Raw genomic sequence first — 21981 nt, 5'->3', positions numbered from 1 at the left:
GGCTGTGCTTTTCTATTATTTGTGCTTTTATATTTGAGCCTTGGATAGGCACATGCTGCATTATACATATCTGAGTAAATATGTATTGTAAATGTTTACACATGGTAAATATAAATCCATTGAAAAGAGAAATGTAAATATAAGGATGCAAACAGTCACTGTCACTTACATCACTTATTATTTCACTGCATTTTCGGGCCAATTCCATATTTCGGTCCTCAATAACAGGCTTAAGGAAGACCTAATAAAAGAAAGGTAATTGTTCCAGGTTTATTGTCCGAAAAAGAGTACCAAGAAACGGAAGTATTTTTCAAAGCTACAGGGTTTTAACTCACCGGTTCTTCTTCCTCATCCTCATTTTCATCCTCCCTGAAATCCTGAATGACAGATACTCGCATTTTAATACTTCCAGAAAACAACAAATACACTAAAAAGGTTCAGTGCTGCAGGAAACAGCTCAGACTCTACAGCATGCCTGGAATCAATGCCTCATTTGTGTCCTCCACTGCACTTAACTTAACCAAGGCTCCTTCCTTATTTAGGCAGCACTTGACAGCCTTTATCTGAACAATTCAGTGTGAGTGAACTGAAAGGCATTGCAGATGGCCTTGCTAGCTATCAGTCGCTGCAGAGCTAATGCTTTCTTACAGATAAAATATAATTAAATGACCTATCCCAGTCAACTATTTTTAAAATGACTGCGAACACACTTAATTAAAATACTGTGATTCAATTAATTCATAACATAAGTAATTTAGCAAAATTAACAGATATAAATGGGAGCACTGATTCTAAAGCCATGGGAGAACTGCCCAGTTCAAAGATTCAAGGCAACACAGGCTCCAAAACCAGCCATCACAAAATTTATTTTGTTGGTCCAATAATAAAGCTTTTTAATTTATATATAAATATATATATATATACACAGACACAATACTCACATTTTCCAGTAGATGCGACAGGTAGTATATTTTTCAAGAAATGTTCTTTTTCCACCAAGTGTATAAAATTCCTTAAATGCCTTACATATTATGTCAGCTGAAGTTTAAACCTGTGCACACAGATACAAACACATCTGCATACTTACAAATATACTTGGCTATTTGCTTATATAAACAAGTACGTTCATCCAACCTTAAAAATTGTCATAGTTTCAAAACCAACCTTTTCCAGTATGAAGTCCAACTGCAATGAAACTGAAAGGCATCCTTATTCGAAAGGGTATAGTATCACAGCATTTGCTTCTGTAAAACAACCAAGGATGCATTACAGGATCAGTTGGAGTAACCAGCATTTTAATATTATTTGCTTTCTAATCTATAGCATGTATACATCTCACTTTATACAGGTCATGATTTTGAATTTCATCTAGCAAAGTGATTCACCACTACAGAGCTTTGCAATCAGGCAAAGGAATGTGTGCTCTTGGAAAACCTCTTCAAAGAATATTAAGTACTTGAGCCCAAACAGTGCCCCTAGAGCTTGTTTAAAAACACATTTCCTTAGGAAAAAAAAAAAAAAACATTTTGAAGGAGAGGAAAAACACAACATTTTACTTAGTTCAGATCTGAAAATATGAAAGTATATTTATATATATCTATAAAGAAAAAAGGTACAGACTGCTTTCATTCTATAATAATCAAGAGACAGAATTCTTTATACATTAATATTACAGAAAGTTTCAAGGCTTTTCATTCTACTATTTCAAATATAAGTTCCAAAAGTCCACATTTGGATTGGTTGTGCTGATGTTCATGTTGAAACCTGAAGGCCTGGTTTGCATAAGTGAGGATTACCTTTAATTTATGATGACTGCTTTTGGAGCTCAGGATGTTTCGTCTTTGTGGAAACAAGCAGTTTAGTCTTATAAATTGGGTATTCACAATAACTGGTCACTGTTGAAGACTATGGCCACAAAAAATGTATTCCTAAGCAACAGACTCTTGCATGATTTCAAGTAGCACATGTTAAGGAGACAGAGTACCTACAAAAGCACCAGAAAGAAATACAGAACTAAGGCTTCAGTTTTGTATTTTTGTGATAATATTGAAAATACTGTATTCTTCCAGCACAGTTAAGTTCCTTTTCCTTCCTATATTTAATAAATTTTGTATGTGGAGACATTGAAAAATATGTAAGAGGGTAGAAAAGAGCTATTAGTAGCTGCAAAGCTTGCTGAATACAGGGAAATCTTTTGCTATTTTTTGCCCTGGAAAGCAAGTATGGTCAAAATGACCACGTCAAAACTGTTTGGTTTTTGTGGGGTAGAGAAGGAACTCAGATTTTTAACATGCTTACATTGTATTTGGTGTTTTTTCAGCAGCTGAACATAGCATAATTTATAAAGTAATTGTGGTTTTCCTGTAATGGTTTCCTCATAATAGATCTGCTTTCTCATTAACATGATCTTGAACTGATTTGATAGAATTTCATTTTTTCCCATTTTTGTGTCATCTGGGTCAGACACAACTAGGCATTTAAACATGCTATGTCCCATATGACTTCCATAATATAGGGATTGCACGGCAGCTGCTACAACTCATCATATTAAAGAAAAATATAATACTATGCATGGAAAAATATAATACTATGCACAAAGTGAGCAAAGGAGAAAAATATTACTGTATCAACTAACCACACACACAAATTATTCAATATGTCTCTCTTCAGATAATAGATGCAGTAAGAGACTATATGATATAATAAACTGTCTTCCATCTTTTTATTTCCTCCTCAAAGCACTTAGTTCTGTCAGATATCACTTAGTTTGCCATAGAGAAACACTGATAATTAAATATATGCAGATATAATTCAGAGAAGAATTTCATAGAATCACAGAATGGTTTGGGTTAGAAGGTATCTTAAAGATCACCCAATCCCAACCCTCCGACATGGGCAGGGATGCCTCCAACTAGACCAAGTTGTCTGAAATCCCATCCAGCCTGGCCTTGAACAGTTCCAGGTAGCAGGAACTTGATATGCTTTAAGAGATGCATAGTTTAGAAGTGCATTACAATTACAAATAGCAGCTTACAGGTCAAGAACAAGTTGAAGTTACTTCCAGAAGAGGCAATAAATAAACCACAATCAGCAGGCATGTTTGGTACAGCAAATATTTGTGTATGTTGACAGATATTTTAATATTTAATACTCTAAAAATACTACATCAAATCTGAATATGAACCTAGTTAAATACTGAGCTTTAAATCCTCAAAATGATTATGAAGTATTGTTTTATTAAATATGATTTTTCACCTGCACAAGTTTGTTTTTTTTTTTTTTTTTTTTTACCAAAACCTCCAAACTTACACTTCTGAACCATTTTCTGCTGTAAATAATGGAATCTATCATCATTAATTCTGACACAAAACAGAACAGACTAAACGAAGTCCATTGGCAGAGAACGTTAAGAAAACAGCACTCAAATGGACTTCTGATCAATATATACAAAATAATATTTGTAAGCATACAGGGTATGGAAAAATAAGATTTTATTATTGCATTATAGATATCTTAAGGATATCTGTAGACCCTCTGCATTCACACACAGGGTAGAAACAGGTTATTCAGGGCAGTACCCAACATAAATTCATTCAAAGTCTGTAAGAAAATTCTGCATAGCTCCAAATTTCTACTTCCAGCCATACTGCATGGATGTTTCACATCTGAGTTTAAATTTGGCCTTAAGGCTAAGGAACAAGGCTATTCTGTTGAAGAAGCTGCAACAAAATCAAGAGAACTCTACTTAGGCACTATTGCTCACAAAATCACAATATTTGCAGTAAGCAAGTTACACTTGCACATCCAACTTACTATGTATGATCTTCTGACAGAGAAGCCTTCTAGAAAACAACTATACGGCACATCCTATGAGAGGACACATCTGAATCTCCCAGCACTTGCAACCATCATTTGAGTGTTTCAACATAGTATCATTGGACACAGAACATAACTCAAGTATTTGGTCTAAACACATTAGAGGAGGCAGAAGAGAAAGAAAAATAGGGCATAAAGGAGCCTGAGTCCCCATGAGTACAAGTTTGCCCAGCATGCACACAAGTCAGTCACACAGTTGTGCAACTGTGATTTGGTCACACACTGTTGTGTCCACACTTGGCCAAAACCCTGCCATCTCCTTGTTCCTTTAATCAGTCTTTTAAGAAACACATATAGGATATGTCAGCCCAGAAAGTCAGAAGATGTCATCTCATTCTGGTCCTCATACACACACCAATTCAGCAGCTAAATTCAGTTCCATCACTGAATAAACACCGCCACTAGACTTGCTTGGTGTTCTCTCTCCCCACACACACATTAAAAAAAAAAAAAAAAAGGGTACCAGAAATGGCACAATCTCAAACATTTTTAACAGAGTTATTCTCGGAGTATTTTAACACAGGTTGCAAGTTAAGGACAGAGGCATTTCAGCTGGAAAACCTGCAGAGCAGTTACAGTGAGGTGTATGTTATGAACATATTCCTTTGCTCCTTTGCAATCCTGGATTGAAAACTTATTAAGAACAGAGGTAGAGTTTTACTGCTTTAACTACAGTGCTTCCACAAAAAATAAATAAATAAATACATACATAATCAACCCACAGACTTCCCTGAAACGAGAACATAATTTTCTGTTCTCCCTGGACAGATGCATACACCACTGAAATAAGGACAATTAATTCAACAGAACACAGCTGGTGGTCTCTTTTCAAAAAGCACACAAGGCATTTGTAAACGCTGAGATTCATTACTTCTCATTTCTAGAAATACTCATCTATCAGACCGGAAGTTACTAGCAGTGCTGCCCAAGCAAGTTCATAGCTAGGCTATCAGCACCACAATCACAAACAGAAAGAAAGCAAGGGTTCCCAGATTGCCAGTTTTAACCTCCTCTGTACATGCAATACCAATTAACATCAGCAAAAGAAAGTCAACAGATGGTTCTATCCACAAGATTGTATCGGTCATCATTTACACTGCATTTGTCAGCAACAATTCAAAACCTGCAAATATCTCATAGTTCTAAGCTAAGATTTTCATTCAGTTGAAGTTCTTTTATTCAAGGTTTTGGTAAATCAAAGAGAGTTGGAATGGTATTTTTGAACACAAATACAAATAAGATCTTAGAACACCAAGTTGTTAATTCCAGAAAACATAATGAATTACGAATTTCCAATGACTTATATATCATCAATAAAGGTTTTTTGTCTGTTTTTTTGTTTGTTTGTTTATTTTTTAACATCCACTCACAAAGATTGTGTCTAAGCACAACTGGATCTTGATGACAGAGCACTTAAGAAGTTTATAAGACAGTTTCACGTAATAATACCTGATCTAATCTAGTTATAAAAAGCAGTGTATCTGTGCTAGCATGACACTGTCTGAGTTAATAAACTCTTTCCCACACTGCTAATTATTCTAAGAAATGAATCATGCAAACCCATTCAGAAGTGGGAGTATTCATCATGGCATAAGACTGTGCCATGCAGATGTAACCTTAGCTGTGATGAGTAACAATGTACTGAAATAAACCAGTATAAAACTTTTTGAGGTAGTAATGTGTGATCAAAAAAAAAAAAAAAAGTTAAAAACAAACTTAGCTTAATTTTCCTGACAATATTCATACAAGCACCTACTACTTTTGCACAATACTTTCTAACCTTCAAAAATGAAATTTCCTAAATGGGATACATACATGTAGTTTCCCCTATTTTCTGATTTTTCATTTGTAAAGAAGTCAAACCCCCAGCAAACCCCCAGGGAAATTTGGCACTTCTACCCCCAAATATTTTCACTTTAACCAGAAGCCTGAAAAATCCTTGAAAGGATGAAAGTCGATGCAGCAGGAAACATGACACTAATCAATCACATTTAACTGCTTTGCAATTTTTTCATCTACTCTACCTGACATAGCCGTAGCATGTCCCATTCTCACCCAGTGTCATAAAATCCTTTCACATTAGTCAAGCATCCCAGTAGCTATGGGAATCCACCAAAGCTGATGACGTAGGAGCAGCCTATACAGTAGTCACTGTAACCAGTGGACAGCAGTACACCCAAGCCATCCAACACCCTGCAACACGTGGCTAAGATTTCACAGGCTTTTTCTTCAGAAGATGGCTAGAAATTGAAGTTGGTAGTTGACTGGGTTACTGTGTGAGGCTTCCAAAAAAGTTAAATCACATTCAGCAGAAGCCAATTCAAAAGGGAATTTATGGCTTTTCTCTTAGGACTTCTCAAATGCAGTGAAGGTTTTGATAATATTTGAAAGATTTCCATTCGCAAGGTTTTCATTTTACCCAGACATCAGTCTTACATAAGAAAATGCCAGGACTGCTTAGTGAGAATTTGGAAATTTTACCTTGTTATAATAATTACAGTTAAAATTATTGATGATTGTAGGTAAAATTTATGAAGTTAGTAGTAAGTAAATTTCATTTTGCATTAATACATCCTAAGAAGCTAAAGATACTCCCTTTCTACTCTTAGTGATTTCATACTCAAATAGAGCTTAATGTAATCTGGTAACTATATTATTACATTAAATTACAAATAACAAAAAGACGTATTTGACTTATATATAGACTCATTCTCTTCCACACATTTTCTTAGCCTTATAGACTGGGCTTGTGCACCTATGAGGAATTTTTCTTGTGGCATTTTTAGAATTCAGCTGCCTCAACTGAGAAAACTAGGCCTTTCCTATAAATGTAATTTTAGTTATAAATATATCCAAGAGTCCATAACACACTTACTTAATAAATGTTGTTGGTTTTATTCTGGAAGCTAAAACCACAGTGGTTTTTATTGTTCTTGTATTTAATTGTGCTTTTTCTCCTTTATATTTTTTCACTTCGTGTTTTGATAAAACTAATACTGTAACTTCAGTCATATTCTCTCTGAAAGGAACAATACCATAAATAATACCCACCTTTATGAAACCTTTATAAATGTATCATTCCAGAACATTTCATGTTCCTATGAGTTCTTCTCAAGTAAGCTTATTTTTGCATCAAATTGCTTGAGACAGATGATGATAAAATAAAAAACTAAGTTATTTCTTAGCAGTTATTAAAAATCATAGGCTTTAAATTCCAGAGGAGCCTTTAGAAAACTCCCCAAAACAGAAAAGATAAAACCAAACAGGATTAAAAATAAATAAATTTAATGAACACATTTGAAGAAAGAGAAGTCATTTGGTCAATGCTGAAAAAAATATTGAAGTAATTTTATTTTTTGATCAATAAAATAATTTCAAATCATAAATAACTGATGTTGAAGGTGTATTTTAAAATATCTTCAGGCACAAAAAGACAAAAAAAATGTAATTCTGTGAAGCATACCCTTAATGTCCTTAGAACTATGATTCTTAAATAGTTCTCTTTTGGAGACAACAAAATACTAGTGTTTTGTGTTTTTTTTTTTCTGATTTTGTGAACTGTGCCTACTGTAAGATTTAAATTAGATAATAAGTTACACAGAGTTTGTGTCAAGGATTGATTAAATCTGGACTGCCATAGTCAGGCTTTCCTCCTAGCCTATTGTTTCATGAATGACAGGTTAAGACAACTACACACAAGAGCTGTACTATGAATTTAGCAGCATATTCAAAGATGAAACACTTCATATAAAGAATACACTTTTTGAAAATATCCTTTATTTTCAAGAGGGAAAATATATAATGAGTAGTGTATAGCTCATTCTCTGCAAAAAAAAACCTGCCGTTTCAAAATTATGTGCTTTAGTATTATTTTTGTACTGTTTATAATAGGTTTGGATTTGGAAATAAAACTGTTAATAACCCTGCATTGAAAAGGAACTTACAGTAAAGAACCCTGTACTGAGGGCTCTCTGGACCACCTAATCCTGTAATTGAGTTCCTGGTTGTAATTCAGGAGAGCAACTTACAAGTTCTTAAGCATTGACTACAGTGTTGAAGAAAATACACTAAAAATACAATAGCTAGCAATAATAAGGCACAGGAATGTTACATCCTTACATACACTCTGTTTAACAATATACCCAAGTTTCCATGACAACAGTGACAAGATGATAAAAACATCTTCCATCACCCACTGAAAAATACATTTCTGTTTGTATCATTGCTGAAGTGGCAAGCATCTGATTTAGAAATGCTGACAAACATTTAGTAACATATTTTTAGAGGAATACATATATTTTTAAAGGATTTAACTGAATACCTGAACTAGATTAAAACATTTAATTACCTAAATGCAATTTTTCTTAGTCTTTCAAATCAAGTTATATAAAACTGTACCTTTTACTTTAGTCATTGTCCACAGTTTAGCTGCAAAACTTCAGCTTAAACCTTATTTCCCCTATGGAAATCTCTTCTGCATAGATTGAATAAAAGCTGATCTAGCATTTCCCAAACAAACAGTGCAGCTTGTAGCAGATCTACACAACAAAAACTTTAAAAGAATACACAACACAGTACCTCTTCTTTCAAACTTCACACCACTTACTTTTCAAAAATATCACAACAGACCAGCACTACTGCTACAACCATAGGAAACCTGGAACATTAAAACTGTAAGTTCCCACTGAATTCCATCATCATTCCATTTTACAGTAAAAGAAATTCTTATGTCCTATTTTTTTAAGTAGCTTCACTTTGCTACATCATTCCCAAAAAATAATAAAAAATATTCTGCTCTATCAGTTATGTCATTTGCCATCACATTAGAGCATCATATTACTTATAGTCTGCATTGTTTTCTCCAAAAAAATAATGGTCACAAAATTGGCATTTCTTGCTCAATGTATTGTACTATTATTCCTGGGACTCAATTATCCTTGTAAACAATCCCAGTGAAATCAAGAGAACTTAACTTGCATTTACCTGGATGCCGAAATTTCTAACTGAGCATACTTCTCATCTGTAGAATACCACCATAGTACTTACAAAAATGTCAGTTCTCAAAATTTACTATAGGAAATAACAGTTCTCATAAACTAATAACAAAAATTTTGCACTGCAGTGCTCCTCATGTATAGCTGCAGTATCATGTTAAAAGCAGATTGAATTGAAATACAGTTCTTCAAATCAAGGAATGCTAATGCCTGCACCAAGTGAAACAGCACAGCAAGTATCTTCTGAGAAAAGGAAGGCAAAAGAAATAATACACCAAGTGTTTTGTACACCACACCTTATCCAGAAATCCTGCCTTTGGGCAAGATCTCTTGTTACTGTTAATAACATTAAAGAACAATAAATGCTTTCTCCTCATACAGTTTCTTGTGGATAAGATTTTGAAGAATCTTATAAATTGAGGGCTAGAGCCTCTGATGGGAGATAAAGGCACAGCGTAAGCAGAGTCCTCACCCTGTCCACAGGCATTTGAGGACACAGCTGAGTCAGGCATATGTAAGAGTAGGCACAGCTCCAGACCTGTTCTAGATCACAGTGCTGACCCCCGCTACCTGACAAACCCAGCACAGACAGATTTGGGAGGTACAGCAGACATCATTCAGAGAGCAAGTTGTTTCCTTAGAACATCTGGAACTTTGTAAAAAGAATTCAGACCAGGATAAATACCTCCTCTACAGAATTGCTTCTTGCTGTACATTTGAGGATATAAAAATCATCCTATAATTCTGTTTTACAAGGTGGAGAACAATGGCCAAGAACTAAAGCAACGTCTCTACAGTAAGAAAGGAGGCCTGTGATGAATCAAGATTTCTCAACTCCAGACCCTCCAGTTTTAATGCTGCTTCTCACGCAGCACAGAATTAGAATATCAGTGCAGGTATACATATATACATATATATATACATAATGCAAATTAATTTCAATGTCTCTTTAGTTATGGGTAGTAACTATTTGGCATGAAACAAGAAAGATAACCTCTCTGAAAGCTGGGAACATATAGAGAGAGATAAGATACCATGTTTCTTCCTTGCCCTCTGAAGACTAAAGTTACACTAAGATGTTTCTATATTTAATTAAAAAGAATAGATGATATTCAAAAGTAAACTTCAAGTCTTATTGGGTAAATTTCTATTTAAATTGCGCTTTTTTTTTTTTTTAACATATACAAACCATGCGAATTAATCTGTACAGGGGCCTAAGGCCTAGCTTTGAAGAGCTTTTAGTTGTTTTATCTCTCTGATGGTCTCATGGGAAGTCTGAACCTGCCTTTCAGCAAGGAAACCTCCAAAGCCTGAGGCTGCCTCTAGAAGAATATTTGCCTTCAGGTCCATTGTAAACATATTTTGGTAGCTTTACACTACAGCTAAAAAAAATAATAATAATAATAATAATCTTAATCTCATCAGAAAAGTGTAAGTAATAATGATAATCTGTAATACAAAGCTGTAAACCCTGGGGGCGGGAAGTGCCTAATCTGATATACATGTATTCTATTTTAGACCCACAGAAGTTAACTGCACATTTCCTTTCCTTTTTTTTTTTTTTTTTTTTTTTAACCATCTCTTTGGAAGATGAAGATACAGCTATAATATGCTTTCTGTTGAAATTCAAATTATGTCAGATGCAGTTTCCCCAAGCTTATATTTAAATCCTAGGATATTAACACCCTGTACAGAACAGTACTTTTGAAGTTTTTGAAGTAATCATAAGGCTGACAATGAGTTTAACCTTATTGTCCCGTTATCATTACATGTACAAAAAACCTTTGGAGCAGGAGCTAGAACCCAGCCACTCTTGTCCCTCTGTCCCATGATGACCACACCACTCTGAGACCCTTCTCTGACCTGTGAAACTTCTGTTCCTTTCTACACCATGGCATAACTTCAGCAAAATGCCTGACAGGACCCTCACCACGGTGAGAATTAGTCCACTCATCTGTGGGTTCAGCCACCTTTGAGGCTGGAAGCAATATCTGTCATTTCCCAGATGAATGCCATTACACCTGAACTAACAGGAAAATGGTTACAAGTCCTTCCCAGTCTAAACAACAGCCTTGTTTCTGAGCAAGGCTTGTGTTTTCAAGGCATGTGTTGCTGTTGCAGGGTGGCAGACAGGCTCCACATCAAATCGAAAGGCTTCAGATGGGACTTCTGATGAGATGTAAGCAATTGGAAGCCAAGGAGTGGTTTTGGAAGGAGAACGGTGAATATTGACTGACATGATGCTGTAACAGCTCTGCAGGCTTCTCTGTGCTCTTACGCACATTGTGAGACAGTTTCAAAAACGATGTTCTGGGTAAATCTCGCTTTAGCACCCAAATTTTTTGTGGATGTCACAGTCTTCATCTTCTTACTTTAAGAGGTCAGGATAACCTTACTTTAAAAGGTTATCCAACTTTACCTTTCAACATAACTGCAGAATCTTTTTAATATCAACATTTTTGCAACAGTGGTCTGGTGGACCAGCCCCAGCAGCTTTTTGGAAAAGTATCTGTTTAACTTCATAATGACTCAGAAGCACAGAGATACCATTTATCAGACTACCAGCATATAATATCAAATTAAGAGACAAAAATTTAAAAAGTGCAAATTAGGTGCTCACACACTTTGCTAGATAAAATAAAATAAAATAAAAACAGAAGTAGTCAATTGCCAATTGAAAGAAACATATACCTGTTAGTCACCTTCAGAAAGGACAATTCAAACCACCCTACATGAAACAGCTAACCACCCTAAATTGGAGAACAAATAATTAAAATTTTGTCAAGAATTAATCTAGAGAAGTGAGACTCCCCTCTGGATGAATTGATTATTTTCCAAGACATGACTTTTAAGAAGCATAAGGTCACTTCAAGGACAGAACTCCTGAATATCATAAAATTTAAAATATATATATATCCTTACATACAAACATAAGAAAAAAAACTCTAAGTAAACCAGAGAAAATGATGAAGCGTTCTAAGTCTGCACTCCAGTTTAATGACCCTAAATGACATGGGTTTTGTCTCATGTTGAGTCAAACGAAACACTGATTTAATTTCAAAAACTTCAATTAAGCTTTTTCTTTGAAGGCTATTTCTATCTGCATTTTAACTGCAAAAATATTACCTTTAACCCAGCTATGACTTACTAGATGTACAGATACAAGTAATGCAAGCAGATAAGTGAATTTTGTCCACATGCAGAAATCTAGATGATTCTGTAATTTGTCCAATTTAATCAAAATCAACTTTTGTTACATTAAATTTGGTTTGTCTCTACTTCCTGCTCAAGTCTATCAGGCTTTCCTGCTTTGCCTTAATTTGAAAAGTGCAGAAATTCTGTTGTGATTTGTTTACTTTAGTGTGAAATGACTTCCAGACAATGCAAGAATATGGACATTCTTTGTGGGTTTCCTGTTCCCTACAAATTATAACTCATTCTGCCGGAGACTATGCACCTTAATCCACTACTTATCCCTTGTATTCTAGCTATAAAAGGAAGTGTTTAAAAATAAACATGCTTTATGTTCAAAAAAAATAAAAAATAAAAAACAACAGTTTTCATTCAATTTAGAGAGCCATTATCTTTACATCGAAAATGACCACATGAAATTAAGCCCTAAGAGTCCCATTCTACCAAATTAAAATCATTTTTAAGATTAAATATATGAGAAATTCTCTGTCATACACAATTCTTCTGCATAAAAATGCAATTAGTAAAAAAAAATATTAGAGGTGCTCAGCACACACTATTACTGTTCCCAAGCAATGTAAAATAGTGTAATTAGCTAAGCATCTGTACCATTATATTTGAAAGAAAAATACACTAGATGTTTCCTATGTTTCAATATTTAGTTTTTAGTCAAACATGTTTGCTTGTACAATGCAAAGACAGTGTTAACATTAAGATTTAGCACAAATTCAGTAGACTTAGTTTTAACATTACCTGACCTCTTTTATAGAGCATCCTTTCAACAATTCATTACAAAATAATCTTATCCATTAAAAACAATTCTCATTATTAACAGGTTAACTTCATGCAAGCTTTGAAACAACTCACGCTCAGATCACAATGACCTGAAGAACACAAGACTTCAAAAAGCATAATACAATTTAGTCAATTTATATAAGGCACTGAGACAAGAAACTGCTGAAATCACTGCCAAGATTATTGTTATTTTCAGAACCTCACAAGACAGGATCTTTCAGGCAAACTGTAAAGACAGATACTGTAGAAAATATGTTCTACCAGTGTAATCAATATAAGTATTCCCGATTCAAAACATGGCTTCCTTTTTTTGGAGCTGGGCAGAGCTTGGAAAAAAAAAAAAAAAAGAGAGAGAGAGAGAGCCTGGAGTTATCTAAACTTTAAAAGCAATTAGGTATAAATAGAAGATGAGATCATTGAGTAAATCTCAGTTAACAGCTAAAACCCAGTCTTCCTTCTTTTACAGAATGTATTATCCACAATATGGTTTAGTCTACCACACTCTGAATTGCACATTATACATTGCCAAAAGCAGTAAATGTGTTCATTGGTATGGAAGAAGTCTATTCATATATTCTCTGTCCATGGGAAAAATATAACTTGGAATTGAACACTGTTCCTCTAATCACCTGTTGTATACAGAAATAAAATATAAACTGAAACAGACAAAGTTTAAGTGATACAAATAAAGGATTTTCCCATCTTTGCTCCTTATGAAAGAGAGTAGTTTTTGAATCAAATTATGTCAAAGATTGCCTGCCAGTATTTAAGATTGATAAACATGTAGAAATGTCTTTCTCTACATCACTCATCTGAACAGCAAAAGAGACTGTAGATCTGGGCTTCACTTGGACAGCCCTGTGTTCTGCCACATGGTGTCTGATTTTCCTATCACCTTCTCTCAGGATACCTAGATGTCATAATCTTTCATTTAATAAATACATTTTTTAATGTCTTTTTAAATAACTAAGAAGTGTTTGTTCAAAACATATTAGCATAAAGAATTTGTTCTGCATTTACTCTGGGCAGTCTGGTGGAGTGAAAGTTCTGAATGATGAACAGTGTTTGAAGTAAAGAGAAAAATTGAGTGAGAGTTGACATTAGTGGAGCTCTTCTTTTGTTCACAGTGAATATTAATGACTCCTACTCAGTCTTTCATCAAAAATTCATTCAGAATGTTATGTTATTGGAAAAAATGCTGCAGTTGGTACTCATGCCACTGTTGAATAAGAAGCTGGCAAAAGCTACAACAATATGCATTTTTAAAGTGTATCTTTGCCTTTTGAATAACTCTTTCATACAGTAAGCTTAAATAACATGCCTTCCGTGTCCCTGCTTATGACTGAAAATGTTGTCTCTTTGCACCTATATTTTGAAAATTCAATTGGAAAAATATAAAGACAGTTTAAGACAAGAATGACTGTGGAAGTAGCATTGTTATATTCCCTTCCATGGACTTGTTTTAGTTCCCAAATTCATCTGTAATGACAGATTATCCCTCTCAGGTGAAGCAGTTAGTTAAATGCTGCATTTACACAAGGCAATCTCTGCATATAGGTTTTAATTCCTTTCAGTATTCTATCTGCCTTAGCTCTGTACTTAAAAAAGTGGGATAGTGGGTAAAAAGATGTTTATTTTTCCTACAGATAATTGTAGACACATGATTTCCTCCATACCACTGTGGCTTTTCATTCTTTTTTCCAACCTCCATTCACTAGTGGTGCTTGGCTGCACAAAGCTACCACTATCATTTCAGATTTATGGAAGAAACCAGCTGAAGGAATAGCTAGCAGCACAAAGCATGCCTTCTCCTGAAACCTAAAGCTGACAACATTTGTGAAAATATGGTAGTGTTTAATACTCTCAATAACATGTTCTTGTACTACATGGTGCAGTTAAAATGTCTTTTACTTAAATCATACTTGAAGACTGTTCCCACATACTGGACTTTACACAGACCTAACAGGTTTAATATGAAAGCAACTAAGGATTTCAGAACAACTGTTATCCTCACTCTGCCTCAGTCTTCTTTCTTATCCTGCCTTCAGTCACTGGAATACCCTAAACAAAACTAAGTTCCTCCCGGCCAGATTGATTGAACATCATGGATCACCAACTTCATGGCTCCTTTTCCCAAGATCATTCAATCTGACCATAACTCACAGGCTATGTCATACTAGCCCACTCTCAGAAAACATTACCACAAACTCCAAACACCAGTTCAGAGGTAATTTTGGTAAGACCACCTACACAGAAAACATACCACATATCCCATGATATTGTGAAAACCAGGGTTGCTCTAACAGATCCCATTGGTAATGAGAACGCTGTCTGCACTAATGCTAGGTTTATGTGACAGGAGCTGAGGAGAGCGAAGGGGAAGAAAGGTCAGCTCTCACAAAACTGCTAAGATGAACACAGCCGCAGTGCAAATTGCAAATTCATTTTCCAATGCCTCCCACAGGCTAACCTCTTGTCTGTTCCTGCATTGTCCCCATTTCTCTCCCACTGCTATCTTTCCATGGGCTCCACATGAATAAGTCCCCTCCCTTCTGAGCTGGAACACGCTCCCTCCAGGCACATGCGAGTATGAGGAGTACAATCTTTAACATTTCTTTATAAACTAAATACGCTCCAGGGCAAAGCCAACCAGGGTAGTTTAATCCCACGAAGTCTTCTGGTAAATGACCTTTCACAGGTGTCCCAAACAAGAAGAACCTGAGATACAATAAGATATCTGTTCCTGCAGTGAAAGTATGACACAACCAGAGCAGGTTACATTATGAAAAACATAACCCATAGTGCTCAGCTGACTTCCTACTTTCCTACCTCATAAAAGAGAGCCAACACCACCAAGAAAGATACAGAGCGGTAAATATTCATTTTGACATGAAATCAATTGTAGATTGTGAACACACAAATAGCAGTCTGTAAGTTTTATATTGTCACTCCATAGATGAGAGTTTTACTTTCAGCCCACAAAAAAAAAAAAAAAAAAAAAAAAAAAAAAAAAAAAGTGAAAATAAAACTTACTTCTCCAGAAAATTTACACATTGTAAAGAACCTTAAAAGTTCAAGATCAATTTTTATATGAGTTTATAACACGAGTAACACAAAACCAGTAAGAAGAGCTATGAAAAGAAACAGGCTGCTAGGCAAGTGGTCACAGAACAATTGTGGATGAAGAGCAGAAAATTTATGGGAAAAGTTCAATGTGCCAAAATGAGCCAAGGTGTGTCAGAAGCTTGAAAGAATTTCATGTATCATAGTTCTCAGTGAAGGTCAGTCTTGGCTGTATAATAATAGGGTGATATATATATATATATATATATATTACATATATATATATATATATATGTATATAGGGTGTATAATATTATGGTGGAAAGTTTCACAGTGAAAATACAGCAGATACAGCAGTTAGGTTATTGAAATCACACACACAAAAAAAAAGTTTTATGCAATTTAGGATAATATTACCATATATATGATCGTTACTGAGGGTGCCAAGATAAACTGAAATTTGTCATTTCCTGCCTCACCTTGTGAGTGTTTGGCATTCTATTCACAGTGTTTTCTTTGTACATATTTTCTAGTTGATACTCTATCACAAACAAACAAAAAAAAAAAACAAAAAAAAAAAAGGCAGGAATTCCATTAGATAGCACTGTACTGACACTTATGTGGACCCTACCCAGGTTGCACCATTTAAACCCACCACATGCATCTCCGCCACTTGAGCTAGCAAACTAAGAACAGGCTGCCATGTCTTTTTCCACACATCTCAGTTTGCCAGTCCTGTCAGGCTCAAAACAGCTCCCTGTGAAAATTAACATTTCTACTTTTTTTTTTTTTTTTTTTTTTACACCAATAGCTCTTTCCAGGCTCATTTCCTTATCCAAGTTGTCCTACTTTCTTCTACGTTCATTGAACAACTAGTCCCTATATCTCTTCCTTCTCATCTGTCTTCTATACTCTCTTTACATCTTCCCACAAGTTGTTTTTCCTGTATCTTTTAAACAGGTATCACCTGCAAACAGCAGACTGTCAAGGCATTGATGGTACAGAAGGAAGAAATTCCCTGTTTGTATTTCAGATATTTCAAGTTGGTCCAATATGCATCAGCGATTCTTGAAGTTGGTCCAATATGCACCAGCACACCATCCAGCAGCAAAAGCAGAGGGAATCCTAAGTAGTGTTCAGATAGTAAATTCTAGCTATGTTATTTTTTCTAAAGAATATTAGACAGATCAATAGACAAGCACTCATCCATCATATAAATCTTTATCCTCCTCTTCTGCATTATTTAAAATTTTAACATAGAAAAAAAATGGAGTCACCATTATAGAAGATTGATGTTGGTTTTGGAAGAGATCTTGTTTACCGTTTAGATTGCAAATATACAATCCAACAAACGTTACTACTTTACATCTAGTTTTAAAAATATATAATTATGAGTATCTGTCTTGAATCCACACTAAGTTGCAAGCAAGATGACTATTCCTATCCAGACTGATGTATCAAATAGTAATGTATGTTGTTTTGACTGGCCATCATTATTTCCAATAAGAATAAAATATTGGCAAGAGTTCATTCAAGGTCTTTTTGTAAGTCACATGAAATCTTGGAGATGATAAAAGTAAACCCTGTCATCACTGGGTATATTAAAATACAATAAGTAAGACTGACACTGTGATGTAGGGGTATTTAAAAAAAAAAAAAAAAAAAACACAGAAGGTAACTTCTCTTGCTAACAACAATGCCTGATCACAACTTAAACGAAGAAAATGAAGATTGTACTTCTGGTCACATTTAGTGCTTCCTGGTACATCCTATTACAATGCACAAATGCAGCATTAGGGCAGGAAGACACGATAGTCATATTAATCTAATTCTAACCCATAGCTTTTCTCTTCTTCCATTTCTATCTCCCTCCTTTCAAGCTCTCTGAATCTCTCTTTAACTAATCTTTTTCTCATTGACCACTTTTCCAAAAAAAAAAAAAAAAAAAAAAAAAAAAAAAAAAAAAAACACTGAAAGCTAGGAATCAAGAATGCCTCAGTATTACTGGATCATCACTGTATCTCTGTATACAGTTAATTTTCATATTTTGACACCCCCATTTTCACTAACTACATTTAAACACTTCTCAACTGGTATCACAACACTTGGCTGAATCACAAACAATGTTTTCAAATTTTATTGTGGCATTGCTGAGTGGTTATGATCTGCACCTAGGTCTCTACTGTATTAGTCCCTAAGAGCTGCAAAAACTCCTTCCCCTGAACTGCTTATATTCCACATATACGTTCATGTCAGCCTCAGATACTGAACTCCTGCGCTATTTGTCTTCTGTAGTCTGTAACTGTACTGAACAATTTGGGTTCTGCTAAGAATAAACATGAAAGCATAATAATTCCTTGTCACAGAATGCCAGCTCTTCTTAGAAGAATGGCAGCTTCTGTATCAAATGTGAGTTTTTTCCTTATCTAGGAATTGTCTGAGGTCACAGCAAACATACCCAAGACCTTGAATACAGGACTGTGCTTCCTATTTCCCAGTGTATTTTTTCTGTCAAAGTTTCTGTATTCAAAATATCCAAGAGAACAAAGTCAACTGTGTACTTCCCATTATCTAGCATTATCAACCCCTTTTCTAAAATTATTATTCTACCTTTGTCTTGGATTTGAAACAAACTTCTCCTGCTTTCTCTCCTTTTACATTACTGCTATGAAGTCTATGGAAAGAAAAGAAACAGGATGAAATACACAACCCATGAGCTCTCTGCCTTCTCAGCATTTTACTAATGTCCTAAATAAATAAATAAATAAATAAATAAAAGTAAAAATTATACTCTTAACTTATTAAAGTCAGAGTAAACCCCATCTCTCTTCTGACTAGGTTCCATTTTCTGAAAAAAAGTGTTGTGGTTTAACCCAGCAAAATCCATAAAAGCATTGGCATATGACACCAATTCCTTCTTCCAAAATTCAGTGTAATAGCTCGTTGTTTTTTTTCTTAAACCATGAGTGTATATATATATAAAAAAAACATCTCCCAACTCAAACAGAGAAATGTCACACAAGTTAAAGTCAAAATTATGATCTGTAAACTAGATTCATAAATGGGTCACCAAGTTGCTGTTTAATTTCAGAAACTATCATACCAGCAGTTTTGGACTCCTGAGTAGGAGGTGCAGTTGTATCAATATTCCACAGTACAGGCTATACACACACTGCACAAAAAAGTCTACTCCTTCCTCTTCAATGTTGTTACATTTTACCAGTCCTTTGTCACTGTACCTGACTGGATGGGAAAACGGAGAACTCCTTAAACGCAAAGAAAACACACTACCTAAAACCCCATGTTCCCAGTCAAAGCTATATTAAACTGGAGTTATGGCTGAAAGTTTGTACCAGTGACCAGATTTAACTGATTTTTTTTCAGGAGTCCCAGAAATAAAAAGACCTGACTTCACACTGGCTTTTGTTCTAGAGACATATAATCCCTATCAAGTGAGTCATTAATTCCCAGATTTCCATGCCTTCCCCGCACTTCTTGACTTGCTTTGGCCTTTCCCGTATCCCACCCATAATTTAAGCAATGAACAGCCAGGGTTGTGACTGGTCCAAGGCTGCTCCTGGCAGCTGCCCCACATGCTTGCCAGCTGCCCATACAACAGCCCAAACCGAAGGCACAGCCCTTTGGGGGAACAAGAAAGGGACTAATAATAACATGGCTTTGTCTTCTGCACATAACAACTCTTCTTACAAGATATACAGGGAGTTCACTACTTTAAGAATTTGCCTTTCTGGTGAATTAAGTCAAAAATCAACAGTTTCAAAGATCATTAAGAGTGATCATAAATAACACAAAAGGACAACACACTCAGGCCACATTTCTAAAGATTAGCGAAGGAAAAAAAATGGTAGTTCTAGTTATCCTAAAGTGATGTATAAACACAGAGTAGTCAAAGTTAAGGTTAAACTTAAAAGAAACCCATCCTGAAAATATGAATTTTCATATAAGAGACCACTGTGATACATATTTCTTACCTTTTTGGTCTATCAAAAATCATTACATTTTATATAGTAATTCTTGCACCACAGTAAATAGCATAAATACACAAATGTATTTTGCTGTAATTACATCTAAAAATAAAAAGCCTTCATCTAATTATAAGGTTACTTAAAAAATTAAAAATAATCTTTTAATAGACATGTCAGTGAGAGCCATACCATTGCTAGACAGAACACTAAGGTGTATAAATTTAAATACATTCTGTCCATTTTGATTACTGTTTTGTTTGTTTGTTTGTTTGCTCAGAGGGAGAACAAGAGAAATTTACTTCATGTGGCACGGTCCTCTCATTTCCCTTAACTTTAACTATAAACTGCATTTTATCTTAACCTTAATTATATCCATTAATTTTCCAGTATTTTTCTTTGTAAAAAATATTTCATAAAGAGGAAACTGAATTCATGGTTCTATTGCTTGCTATTCTGCCTAACCCCTTTTAACATCTCTAGGGATTTCCATCACTGTCAGTAGAACACAGTATAAATACGTATTCTTATATACAAGTTTACACATCAGCAGAGATCATATTATCTTTAATTACAGTGATTTCTACTTAGCCATGATCATACCAAAAAGTATGCAGGAACAGAATACAGTCCAAGCATCTTTAGAGTAATTTGCAGCATGTAACCACTTCACATTTTCTTTAGAAGTTGGCAAAACATGATTTTCTTGTAGGAATTATACAAGATACCTGCTTTCGTATCTTCCAAATTTTTTAATGGAGTCTTTATGGCTACAGTGCTACAATGAGCTCCATAAAGGCATCTGCCTTCATGTAAAGTACAAAAGACTTCATAGGACAAGCAAAACAAGTCCACCCATATGACCTTCCTCATAGCGCTTAAAACTAGTCAAACCATACACAACAGGATATAATGAACAGAAATAATGCAAATTATCTATCTAATTTAAAGGAAAAATTGCATGTCTATGCCATTTACTAGAAATTGTTTCTAGAACTGTGAATAATCCAGACTGCTCCACACAAAGAAACAGATCTGGTTTAAGCCCCTCTAGAAAAACAATGCATATTCTAGTCACTTAAACAAATAGCTTTAAACAAATTATACACAATTCAGAAAAAAACATGACTTGCATTTTCAAGTTATGCTTGAAACAGAGAGCCAAGCAGCATATTAGAATAGCAGGATATTAGAAGCAATCTCTGACTGTGCAGAAAGTAAAAACCTGTTGTCCACTCCTGATTCCAGCTCATAAGAAACAAATTATTTGTCTCCAAGACAAAATGCCATAGATGTCTCAATGTTTGCCACTGGTTCCATTAAAAAAAAAAAAAATTACCTTTATATTTTCTAAGGAAAAATTAATACCAGTACAAGCAAATGAATTGGTAACAGACGGTCAACACAAGCATTTATTGTCATTACAATAGTTGTAAGCACACTGAGCATCTCTGCACACTCTTAAACCACTTCCTCTCTCTTACTGAAGAGCATTCTAATTGCACAAATTCAATACTTATGCATCCATTTATTTTGAATGGCAATCTTTCAAAAATCAGAGCTTATACTACCAAAAAAAAAAAAAAAAAAAGCTAATGAAACGGTCATTTGCATGAAACTGCCAAGAGGCATATACAAAGTGGTAATTCATATACCAAAACAAAATTATGAAGTCTCTGCAAAATTAATTTCACCCATTATCTATATAAAAACAGATTATAATAGGACAATTTTTCTCTACAGCAAAACATACTGAAATTGCAGCATAATAGTTTTCATTTAAGAAGTTTAATATATTTCCTATATTATCTCACATATTGTCCATGAACTGACCAATTAAACAACAGAATTATTTGCATTTTTATTCTGTATTATAACTAGCACAAAAGAAAAGTCCAAGAAGGAACTGGGTAAATAGATTTTGGGAAACTTTTTTTATTATCATTATTTTCTATTTTTACCACTGAGAGAGATGAATCTTTTATTCTTATTTTCTTTTGTCTCCTTATTTTTACAATTCATGAAAAGGGGAAAAATGGGGTACACTTTGCCCAAGCTTTACCTTTTTCTTATAATTG

At 34.7% G+C, this 21981-nt stretch overlaps 1 protein-coding gene across 4 annotated transcripts in view; it reads right to left on the bottom strand.

Annotated features, from left to right (window-relative positions):
- Positions 1-21981, bottom strand: part of NEBL (nebulette) — a 255761-nt gene that overhangs the window by 95482 nt on the left and 138298 nt on the right. The window contains exons 1-2 of one of the 4 annotated variants that reach the window (XM_068673771.1): positions 336-515; positions 170-241 (exon numbers count right to left, since the gene is read on the bottom strand). The exons of 2 other annotated variants lie outside the window; for them this stretch is intronic. In XM_068673771.1, the coding sequence (XP_068529872.1) occupies positions 170-241; positions 336-398 (135 nt within the window). In that variant the 5' untranslated portion in view covers positions 399-515. Of the gene's footprint in view, positions 1-169; positions 242-335; positions 516-21981 lie in introns of those variants that run through there. One more of the 4 variants, XM_068673774.1, reaches the window with a different exon arrangement.

The sequence above is a fragment of the Anas acuta genome, chromosome 2 (genome assembly GCF_963932015.1).
Source record: "Anas acuta chromosome 2, bAnaAcu1.1, whole genome shotgun sequence".
Taxonomy (NCBI): domain Eukaryota; kingdom Metazoa; phylum Chordata; class Aves; order Anseriformes; family Anatidae; genus Anas; species Anas acuta.
This window is presented reverse-complemented; position numbering and strand designations above follow the sequence as displayed.